The sequence below is a fragment of the Dreissena polymorpha genome, chromosome 1 (assembly GCF_020536995.1).
Source record: "Dreissena polymorpha isolate Duluth1 chromosome 1, UMN_Dpol_1.0, whole genome shotgun sequence".
Lineage (NCBI taxonomy): Eukaryota > Metazoa > Mollusca > Bivalvia > Myida > Dreissenidae > Dreissena > Dreissena polymorpha.
In genome coordinates this window covers 45,055,320-45,067,484 of record NC_068355.1, presented here as the reverse complement: position 1 = coordinate 45,067,484, position 12,165 = coordinate 45,055,320, and the positions used below count along the sequence as shown (strand labels likewise).

General features: G+C 35.7%; 3 protein-coding genes across 3 annotated transcripts in view; 2 read left to right on the top strand and 1 right to left on the bottom strand.

Moving 5' to 3' along the window:
* The window catches only part of LOC127865074 (E3 ubiquitin-protein ligase UBR4-like), a 171,075-nt gene that overhangs the window by 87,573 nt on the left and 71,337 nt on the right, over window positions 1-12,165 (bottom strand).
* The window catches only part of LOC127871123 (uncharacterized), a 138,274-nt gene that overhangs the window by 112,826 nt on the left and 13,283 nt on the right, over window positions 1-12,165 (top strand). The gene's annotated exons all lie outside the window — the stretch shown is intronic.
* LOC127865114 (gamma-tubulin complex component 6-like) overlaps window positions 1-12,165 on the top strand; it is a 28,630-nt gene that overhangs the window by 3,182 nt on the left and 13,283 nt on the right. For both annotated transcript variants that reach the window (XM_052405023.1, XM_052405022.1), the window contains exons 2-4: window positions 4,024-4,133; window positions 5,802-5,893; window positions 8,698-8,808. In XM_052405023.1, coding sequence (XP_052260983.1) covers window positions 4,093-4,133; window positions 5,802-5,893; window positions 8,698-8,808 — 244 coding nt within the window. In that variant the 5' untranslated portion in view covers window positions 4,024-4,092. The remainder of the gene's footprint in view (window positions 1-4,023; window positions 4,134-5,801; window positions 5,894-8,697; window positions 8,809-12,165) is intronic.

Genomic DNA, 12,165 nt, shown 5'->3' with positions numbered 1-12,165 from the left:
CAACTTATAGTCCATATAGGGGGGGGCATGCATGTTTTACAAACAGCCCTTGTTTATGACTAAGTTACAAAAAGTTAAAGCAGGTTTTATCCGGGGACTCTAGAAAATATTAAACACACTCTATTTAAAAGGTTGATTCTAATTGGTTCATATTATACAGCAGCTGCTCGACTAGAGCCAATCAAAAGTCTTGTTTTCTGTCTTTAAGCCTCATTCGGTTAAACTCAGCGTTCATCGCTACACTTTTGACTCATACCCAAGATGGTTCGTACTAATCGTGATTCGCGTATGCGTTAACGTATTCGTTTCAGCAATGCGTCCGAGTGGACCCACATATTTCAAAACTATTTGTGCGTCATAGACCCGGGAAACGCATGTAGATTATTCCCTGGTATTATAAAAATGCTGTCATGACTGAATGTCTTTGGCACTTTAATAAGCCTGAATCTTCCTGTATTTAAATAAACTGATTAACTGCTCAATTGTTTTTGCCCTGCCTGTTTGTTTGTTGGTTTGTTTGTGTCAAACTTTAGCATTTGCCATATTTTTGCAATATTGAAGATAGCAACTTGATATTTGGCACGCATGTGTATCTCATGGAGCAGCACATTTTGAGTGGTGAAAGGTGAAAGTCAAGGTCATCCTTCAAAGGCAAAGGTCAAATATATGGGGGGATATAGTGTTTCACAAACACATCTTGTGTTCAATCTTGTTTAAAAAGCTAGTTGTACTGACAAACTATCAAATTTTGATATTCATTTGCCTGAATATAAATCTATCCGCCCTTGGTAAACAGGATGCCACTTATAATATCTGTCCAATATTTTTCCAGCCCACTGACTAAGTCATGTTGTGTGTTTTTTGGATATATCCATCTGTTATCTGAATGACCAGCGGAGCTCCAGATAAGGATTAAGTCTAAACAGGCTTTCCAGCGTTCCTAGTATTTCCTAGTTTTTTAAATGTGCTCCTAGTTTTTCCTAGTTTTGTGTAAAACCTCCTAGTGTTTCCTAGTTTTTCATTAATTTGGAATTTTTTGGGATAAGGTAAAACTGTCTTATAATGTGTTTTAGAGATTTTGTTTTAAAATAGGACCTTCAGGTTGTTGAGCTTACAATATTTTGTAGTCTGTGGGGTCTGGTGTCACTGGTCACGTAGTCTAGCCTTCATATGTGATACTTGAAAGTTGGACTGAGCTCTGTGATGACTACAAATAAAAACTTATGGCTATATATTCTGAAACGTTCCTCCACTTAACCCAACCTCAGTTAAATCAATGTTTTAAATAGTTTCATGTAGATAATGCATGTACACTGTAATACTAAATTGATATTTACTGACCAAGCCGATCTGTCATTATTGCTCATTATTAATAACCTGTCGCCGTTTAGGAATATTAACAATTCAGACCAAAATCATTCTTTATGCTCTGATTCTACGTACACACAGCAATGGTTGCTGTTTGAAAATATATATGTATAAACTTTCTCCATGTCGGCATAAAGCGCATAATTGTTCTAGCTGCATTTAATGAAATGTTTCGCCATTCTGTTCTTTTTTCTTGAATATTTGGTGTTCTTTAAACATATTGTGATAAAACTATTACAGATAGATTTATGTTAAAATTACTTTAATGAATATGAGAATAGTACATGTTCATGCCGAAAAATGATTTTAATTTAATAAATCAAAGTGGAAGCTGCGTTAAATCATACTTACCCAACATAATTTCAACAGTGTTTAATCAATTTTATAAAGCCAGCACATAACCTAGATCTAACCTGTAATGAATATACATTTGTTAGTCTGATTGTATCACATCACATATTTACATTTTAAAAGGATCTTTGGTACATGCTTATGGTGTGATTGAGTTCAGGTCTATGGCTTTTTTGTTTGTGATGTTGTTTCGTACGTGTTTAGAAAATTTATTATTTTCAACATAGAAGATAGAATCCTTATAGTTAGGATACCAAGTATTAATAGCATACCATAGTTTTATTGTATTGCAGACCGTGCAGATATTGTGGCTACTTACTGAGGCCACGCACTAAAGACATTGAATCTACAAAACCAATAATGATGATACTACTAGTAATAATGTTTCTGGTGAAGTCGCGCTTCTAATATGCTACCCAATCCCTTGTTATATTCGTACGCATTTGCTTTTTGACTTTTTTTTATCAAGTTGTATACATTAAGAATAAAAAATTTAAATACCTATAGAATCACTGAAATGTACACAATATTTTTGTCAATGCAAGCAGTCAAAAAACAAGTGGTGTTGTTATATCATAGCATTAACATTTGTCACATACCATATTGAACAAAACCATTAATGAAATTGTTTTCATATAAAAAAATTTGGTTGTAATATATAACTAGTATATGATAAAAAAGGTGTTTGTTTCCACTAAAATGGCTAACAAAATAAGGGAAGTTATGTTTGCATATTTTTGTTTGTTTTTCATTGAACCTTTTTACTTTAAAACAAGCAACTTCATAATGCACCAATGATATCCCTAGACAAAAATCTTCATAATGTCGATGCAATATCCTTTCTAACTATGTAAAGTTGGACATGAAAATGCCCCCAAACTAACATTTTCTTTTACAAAGTCGATTAAAAATAGCAAAGCAAATTTTAGGGTTGCAACAAAAATAGGGTCGCTAGTGTTATTCAAAACAAACATTTGTTCACACCTTTGAATATGTAATTTACACATGCATATTGTTGTACACCAATTATTTTGACATTTTGCTATTGAATGGACTGTGGTGCCAAACAAACACATTCACGCTTTGTCGACACCTCCAGCTCTCCTTAACTAAGTAAACACTGCGAATATCAATCTCTTCCTCGACTCAAACTAACGGAAGGAGCCCTCGAGCCTTCCTTAGTCGAGGTTGAGTGACGTTCTAGAATATAGCCATTAGTAAGCTTAACAGTCCTGTATATATTTGTATGTTGTATGAAATGTTTTCTGTTACTGTGATAGTCAGGTAGGGAAAAGTCAAAAGGTAATAAACTTCTTAGTCGTAACTCCTAGTTTTTGTTTCAACCTTCCTACATTTTCCTAGTTTTTTCCTAGTTTTTTGTAAATAATTTTCCTAGTTTTCTCCTAGTTTTTTCAAAGGTGCTGCTGGAAAACCTGTCTAAAGGGTATTTCACCTCCTGATATTATTGTTAAAGCGTATTTTACCCCTTAGTTTCAGCCATAAAAGGTATTTAGGAATATTCAGGGGTATTTTCCATTTCCATAGAAATAGTAAATCGTGTGTTTAATCTAGAAATATTATTATTTGTTATTCAAATTATTAAATGCAAACAGAATGAATTTAAAATGACGATATGAACAGACTTGAAAAAAATATTCTCGCAGGAGCTGCTAGTAGCTTAAAACATCCCTTTTTTGATCCACAAACATGATGTACCGCCATTTTTATTACAACCTTATTTTGATTGACTTACTTTTGATTCAAAGGTTAACTTACACTAGACGTAACTGGATTATTGGTAAAACCGGTTATGCACTTTAATAATCGATTAAAAATAAGTACCAATATTTGTATTGCGTTTTGTTACGTACTGGGCCAATTTTTAATGCGTTTTTGTATTTTGTTAAATGCGTAAATACGCAGATACGCCTCTTTATCTGGAGCTCTGATGACCAGACATAAACACATTAATTAATGTTCTCACTTTCTGCTAATCCCTGATCCTTTGCTCATGGTGGACTTGTTCTATATATAAGCCTAGCCATGGCAATACATAGCTTACTGGATGTGTGTAACGTGTTGTCTCAGATAAGCCTGTGCAGCCTGTACAGTCTAATCAGAAAGGTCATTTTCCACTTGTATTGTATTATCGGTGTAAAGGTAGTCAAATTAGAAAAAATCAAGTTTAGGTGTAAAGTGTCATCAATGATTAGCCTGTGCAGACTGCAGTGGCTAATCTGGGAAGGCACTTTACGCACATGCTATTAAGTCCTGTCTTGGCAAAGTCATGTTGTATGTTTCCAGGGTATCAAGCTGCTGAGTTACCTGTATGACCAGACGCTGGATACCTCCTTCACAGACCCCTAGCCCGTCATGTTGGCCTTGCTCAAACACGCCTGCACACCGTACCTCATGTAGGATGTTGGAAAAACATTTGACTCATTAGTAGCGATGTCAGTATGAAAACGCCATTATGTAATGGATTTGGTAACTTATAAACTACTGCTTTATGAGTGTTATCAAGAACTACAATACAACTCTACATATCTTTACTTTACATTTCTAATAATTGCCATTTAATTACCTATGAAATATTTTGTGCTCTGTGAAATTGGGGTTTACAACATGTGCATGAAGTTGTATACAAGATTATCCTTACAATCCGCACAGGCTTATTAGGGACAACACTGTCTGCTTTAATGATATTTCTTGTGTAAAGAAAGTCTCTTCATAGCAATAATAGTTTAGGCTGAAAGTGTCATCCCTGATAAGTCTGTGTGGATTGCAGAGGCAAATTTGGGACAACACTTTACGCACATGAATTAAACCCCATTTTCACAGAGCGCTGCTCATTTATATTTGTTAGCTTAATTTTTAGCTCGGCAATTTTTTAGAAAACCCGAGGTATTGTCATAGCCAGCTCGTCGTGTCGTCTGCCGTCCGCCGTCCGCGTCGTGCTAAAACCTTAACAAGGTTAAGGTTTTGAACATTGGCTCTAAAATCAAATTGCTTCCACCTACAACTTTGAAACTTCATATGTAGATGCACTTTGATGAGTTCTACACGCCACACCCATTTTTGGGTCACTAGGTCCAAGGTCAAGGTCTGTGACCTTTAAAAAAAAAAAAATTCTGACAAGCTTTCATTTATTCAAAACTGCACCCATAGCCGAGCGTGGCAACCGTTATGCAGTGCTCTTGTTATCCCCCGCCATAGGCGTAGGGATATTGTTTTGGCATTGTCCTTCCGTCCGGCCTGCCGGCCGGCACTTTTGTATCTGGAGCCATATCTTGAAAAATCTTTGGCAGATTTCATTGAAACTTGGTTTGAGTATATATATATGGATAAGAGGATGATGCATGCCAAATGGCATTGTACACCATAAAATAATAACGGAGTTATGGCCCTTTGTATTTTGAAAAAATGCTTTTTTTGTGTGTCCGGAGCCATATGTTGTGTCTAGAAGTATAATGGCGGGGGATACCAATTCAACAAATTTGCTTCTTTTTTTTTAAAGAATTACTGTAAATTTGTAGATCTTTGATTTTGATGAAAAAAAGAAAGGTTATTTTAATAATGATAATAATAATAATAAATATATTTTTGTCACCTACTGGTGAAAGCGGAGGGGACTTATGGTTTGCGCTATGTGTGTCCGTGAGTCTTGTCTGTCTGTCTGTCTGTGTCAGTCTGTCACACTTTTCTGGATCCTGTGATAACTTTAAAGTTCTTCATATTTTTTCATGAAACTTGAAAAATGGATAGATGGCAATATGGAGATTATGCATGTCATTTCATTTTGTTGCTACGTCAAGAACTCTGGTTGCTATGGCAACAAATATACTTAAAAAAATAAATTCTGACAATGGTGGAGTTTCACCGGTATGGGACAATATTGCTTGGCAATCTCTTGTTTTATATTAAATGCATATGTCTGTCAACCCACACTATCAACGAAAATTAATTTTCCATTAATGTTTATGAATTTTACAGTACATGTACCAATTGGTAGCTTTTATCAACATAAAATTATTCATTTGATGGTTGTATTTTCTAGCAATTAACATATTGTCACATTTCAGTTTTGTACAGGAATGGGTATACCATGGAGTGTACATAGATGCATACAGGGAGTTCCTCACCCAAGTCAATGATGACTATCTCCAGTTCAAAGGTAGTCATATGTTTTTTGTGTTTGACATATGACTAGCATTCTGTTAAACATTGGCTTAATGCATGTGTGTAAAGTGTCATCCTAGATTAGACTGTCTAGTCTGCAGACGCTAATCTGTGACAACACTTTGCACAAAAATCAATCATTAAGACCTTTTTTCCCTGAGCACATTTATACAAAAAATCAATAAAAAACTATGGAAGGATTTGTAGGTCCGGTTCAGATATGTCTGCTTGTATCTTATAATATTATCTTTCTTATTGTGGGGCTGCAAACATTGTATGATTTCAGATGAACACACTTTTTCCATCTTAGCTAAAAAAATGTGTATGTATGTTATTTGAGTGTAATTCTTATTAATTGGCATTAAGGATTTTTAGCTAGACTTTTATATATTAAATATATAAAGTTGAGCTATCCTACTCACCCCGGGGTTGGCAGTCCGTTCCATGATGTGCCGTTAGCGTGCAAATGTATAATTTTTCGTACTACCCCAATTATTTTCATTGTCCCTTGACATATTGCTTCATACTTTGCATACTTGTTTACCAACATGACCCCAACCTATAAACAACAGCAGACAACTCTATCAAGCATTTTGTCATAATTATGGCCCCTTTTCCACTTAGAATATGCAGCAAATGTTAAAGTTTTCGTACTACCCCATTTATTTGCATTGTCCCTTGACATATTGCTTTCATATTTTGCATACTTGTTTACCAAAATCACCCCAACCTATAAACAAGAGTAGACAACTCTATCAAGCATTTTATCTTAATTATTGCCCCTTTTATACTTAGAATATGCATATTATTGATAAATCTATGTTAAAGTTTGCGTACTACCCCAAATATTTCCTATATCCTTTGACATATTGCTTTTATATGTTGCATTCTTGTTAACCAACATGACCCCAACCTATAAACAAGAGCAGGCCACTGTATCAAGCATTTGACATAATTATGGCCCCTTTTAAACTTAGATAATTGAAAATTTTGCTTAAATTGCCATAACTTCTTTATTTATGATCACATTTTATTATTACTTTGACAAAACAACACTTACCTGAATACCACAATGGATTCCACCCAAACAATACCCCACGCCCCTACCCAGAATCCCTTCCATCCCCCCAACCTCCCCCCCCATATTTTTTTTTATCATCTAATAAATTACCCCACCCCACATTATACCCCCCTTTCACCCCCCTCTCACCCCCACCAATTTTTGACCAGGTTTTCCGAAGGAAAAAACTGGTTATTAGATTGGCGAATGCGGGCGGGCGGGCTGGCGGGCAGGCGGAACTAGCTTGTCCGGGCCATAACTATGTCGTTCATTGTCAGATTTTAAAATCATTTGGCACATTTGTTCACCATCATTGGACGGTGTGTCGCGCGAAATAATTACGTCGATATCTCCAAGGTCAAGGTCACACTTTGAGTTCAAAGGTCAAAAAAGGCCATAAATGAGCTTGTCCTGGCCATAACTATGTCATTCATTGTAAGATTTTAAAATCATTTGGCCCATGTGTTCACCATCATGGGACGGTGTGTCGCACGAAAGAATCACGTCAATATCTCCAGTGTCAAGGTCGCCACGACTAAAAATATATTTTTTTTAAAAACAAACTTACAAAGGGGGTTAATTTTGTTTGTTCATTTCAAAAGTTCAGTTTGAGTTTTCTCCCTTTATCAGATTTTTTTTTTCACAATGAAAACCTGGTTTTGTGACAATTTTGTCCCTTGTTTTTTTTTAAACATCATCTAATAAATTACCCCCCCCCCCCCCCCACATTATACCCCCCTCTCACCCGCCCCTACCCTCCCCTCCCCCCCCTCCTCCCAAAATTATTATTTTTTCCTTTTTTTTATTTTTGAAAGATTGTCTAATAAATGACCACACCCCACATTATACCCCCTCTCAACCCCCCCCCCCCCCCAATTTTTTAATTTTTTTTCCTTGTTATATTTTTGAAAGATCGTCTAATAAATTATTGAATATGAACATGATGGCTTACGTTATAATGTCAAGCACTCGAATAGTCGAGCGCACTGTCCTCTGACAGCTCTTGTTTATGTTCCCCACCACTATAGTGGGGGACATATTGTTTTTACCCTGTCTGTTGGTTGGTTGGTTGGTTTGTGTGTTTGTTTGCTCTAACTTTACCATTTTGCCATAACTTTTGCAATATTAAAGATGGCAACTTCATATTTGGAATGCATGTGTATCTCATGGAGCTGCACATTTTGAGTGGTGAAAGGTCAAGGTCATCCTTCAAGGTCAAAGGTCAAATATATAGCTTCAAAGAGGTGCAGAATGGGACATAGTGTTTCTAACAAAAAAATATCTTGTTTATCGCTATTTTGAAGAGAACATAGTGTTTCTAACAAAAAAATATCTTGTTTATCGCTATTTTGAAGAGAACATCTTGCATTATGGCTGGTTCTGTTGCATTTTGTCTGATTATGATTAACATAAAATATACAACTTTTGAAGAACCATAGTACATGTAATTCCAAAGGTTATAATTCTATCTATGGTCTATAGTGGAATTTTTGCAATGGTTGTTTAGATTAGTTAAACCTAATTATTTTAGCTCTATTACATTGAAAGCCTCAGGCCTTTTGAAGGCTCTCAAGTCTGTTTCCTGGGCCTAGAACCAGTACTTGGTGTTTTGGTGGAGATCTAAAGAACGCTCCCTCAGTGGGGATGGAACCCGTGACCTTCGGGTTGCTAGGCAGACATCATATCAATTAAATCATGGCGACGCATCTTTAAGTCTATTTTTTTCTTGTTGCCTACAGACAAGCACTACTGGACTCACGGCTACACCCTAGCCACAGACCTGATAGATGACAGTGTGCATCTTTGTGTGTGGCAAGTCCATCAACCTGCTCAAGGCCTTCAACAGACAGGTGGGTGCCAGCTGTAGAATACAGCAGGGCTTTTTTAGCTCACCTGTCACGAAGTGACATGGTGAGCTTATGTGACCATGTGATGTCCGCCGTCCGTATGTGCCTGCATGCGTGCATGTGTGTGTCTGTCAACAATTTGTTTGTGTAGACAGTAGAGGTCACAGTTTTCATCCAATCTTTCTAAAATTTGGTCAGAATGTTTATCTTGATGAAATCTGGGTTGGGATTGTATTTGGGTCATCTGGGGCCAAAAACTAGGTCACTAGGTCAAATAATAGAAAAACCTTGTGTAGACAATAGAGGTCACAGTTTTCATCCAATCTTTATGAAATTTGGTCAGAATGGTTATCTTGATAAAATCTGGGTTGGGATTGTATTTGGGTCATCTGGGGTCAAAAACTAGGTCATTAGGTCAAATAATAGAAAAACCTTGTGTAGACAATAGAGGTCATAGTTTTCATCCAATCTTAATGAAATATGGTCAGAATGTTTATCCTGATAATAACTGATTTTGAATCGTTACAGGGCTCCTGCTGCCGTGCGCCAGATTCGCCAATGGCGAAAATTTAGCAAATTCAGCGAATAAAATAATAACGATTTTTACTGACAAATGCCGTCCCAGATAATAAACTCTTTCAGCTGTAGACTGTGCTTCAATACATCGCCATGTTATTGACCCGAAAAATTGATACACAGTCGGCATTAACACCGGTCAGAACCGGTCATCGAGACAAAGGAAAATGACTGGTGTGAAAACAAAACAATGGTGTAATTGTACATCTTATCTGCTTAAATTAACAATTACATCTGCAGACAATACCAAACTTCGTCAGACCGACGGACATATCTGACAGATTATGACAAGGTCCGATCGATTTTGCAATTCTGTCGGACCAAAATGTCCGACTTCAAAAAATATAATAAATATCTTAAATATCATTGTCTGATGCTCCCATTCCCTGGGATTCCAATATTTGCCATCAAAACATGTATTTGTGTCCTCCAATAAGAATAGCTCGCACATGTTTGGTCATACGCCTTATTTTCCGAAATAACTCAGATCACACGATACTATATTCGTAACATATTCTGTATAACGTAGAGACGGAATTTGCAGAGTGTGTTCCCATGTATCTGAAATACAAACTGTTGCAACTCGGTATATTCCCTGACAGCGTCTGGACATTTCAAACTGATATTTATAAAGTACTAGTTCCACGCTCATATGTGCATGTCAATTCTCAAAATGCGAGAGCAGCGACCATGCAGCAAGGTGCTCGCATATGTTAGAGGTCAATTGTCTTCAATGTATACAGCATTGCGAAGCGAAAATAACGTTGACGTTTAATTGTTTTCAGATGATTTCATTTCCAAAATATTGTTGTCTTCTTTCCAAAAGATTATTTTACAACTAATTTTATTGTCTTTATATTTTGTATTGTGAGATTTGTCTAATATGCTGAGGTTTCTTACCAAAGTATTACCTGGTACCTGGTACTATTGTATTGAGAATATTGGCAAACAAATTTTGACAAGACTCCAGTGATTGATCATATTTTATTGAAAGGTACCTCAGATGAGCAGGAGACTGCTGAACCTGACAATGTCGTAGACTTTGACGCAGAAACTCAACAAATCAATTATCAATACTGTAAAGATGACAAGAGTGATTACTGTTCAGATGTTCAGGAGGAAGGAGACAATGAGAAGAAGATAATCAATTATTTGAATTCCAATCTCTATTCCGATATCTGATAATATCTAGTAATATATAGTAACATACTTGTTTTATGATATTACTAGATAGTACATACTTGATATATGTCATTATGATATAAATAAATACTATGTGTAACCATCATTTCATTTTGTGTTTTCTCTCTTTTTGTATGGTCTGACAAACACTCATCCGGTCTGACAGAATTTGTCAATCCGTCAGACCGAATGTCTGACACCAATCTGGAAGTTTGGTATTGTCTGCATCTGATTAAACATTAAAGATTGCTGCCAATTTCAATCAATTTGAGTAAAAGCCGTTTATCAACTTAGTCACACAATGAACGTAAGTAAAGAAGTTTATAATTAATTTTAATTTCGAGAAGTTCGTAATGTTTGTAATGATTAAAGGCTTAATGTGTTACAATTGTGAATGACGATAGATGAGCGGGTATAAAACCCTTGACATTTTCGGCGAAAGTGTCGGATATTGCGACTGCCATTATGGCGACCATAGGCAATAAGCGTCCTTTACACTGACGAATCTAATGACACGGTCTAAAAAAAAAATCAAATCTAATAAAAGATCATTCAAAGATGTTTGGCTTTCGGAATTCAAGTGGTTAGACTATAATGCAAAATCAAAAGAAGATGGATTGCAAAATATGCATACAGTTTCAAAAATCAAATTCATTCACTTTGGGTGTAGTATGTTGAAAAAAGACAACATTTCAAAACACGAAAAATTGAAAGGTAATAAAAAAGAATGACAATCAATATTAAAATGAATATACATGAACATTTTTTATATTTTTAATAATATATTAACAATGACAATTTTTTTTGTTATGTTCATAATAAATATATATTGACCCTTTTCAAAATGAGCTTTTTGTTTTGAAATTTAGGAGGCCTCACAAGCTTGAAGTCTGAAAACATCAATGACAGCTGCGCAGGCTGCAGCAATATCCAAAAGTGAAGCGACTGTTGTGTCGGCTATGACTAATGTGTACTTTGCTGCACAACATACTCTCGCATCATCGCTGGTTCCAGACCTGAACAGATTGCGTGTCTTGCAGGTAAAAAAATAAATAAAACATCTTTTAAACAAATTTGATTGTTTTAAATTGATTGATAAAATTTGATTTTGTTTAAGTTCTGAGGAATGATCTTTTCCAGAAGATACAGACATCATGCAAGTACATTATCGTGATTGATGAGAGTACAGACATTTCAGTGAAGCAAATTTTAGTGACCTATGTTAGACTTTTGGAAACTGATGAGTTTGGAATAGCTGAACTTCAAAGATCAAATGCAGAGAGCATATATGAGAATGTAGTTAATTTGCTTGGTAGAAATGGAATGGACATTCAACATCTCAGAAATTCAATTAAAATTGAAAACTTGGAGAACTTGTTGATTTTGTCCATAGACAGCCCACCAATCGAAAAGTTTGATTTCAAACGTGCTTTCAAGATTTTGGCTGGATTGAAGTTGAGGCGGATTATGGCCTTCTGCTAAAATGTATGTTCAGGATATTATGTGCTCATGTAATGTAAATTTATCCTGTGCTTTTTTTATGAACATGTGCTTGAGTTATGTATCTATTAATGTTTTGTTGTACTGTTGTTTTTTGTTATG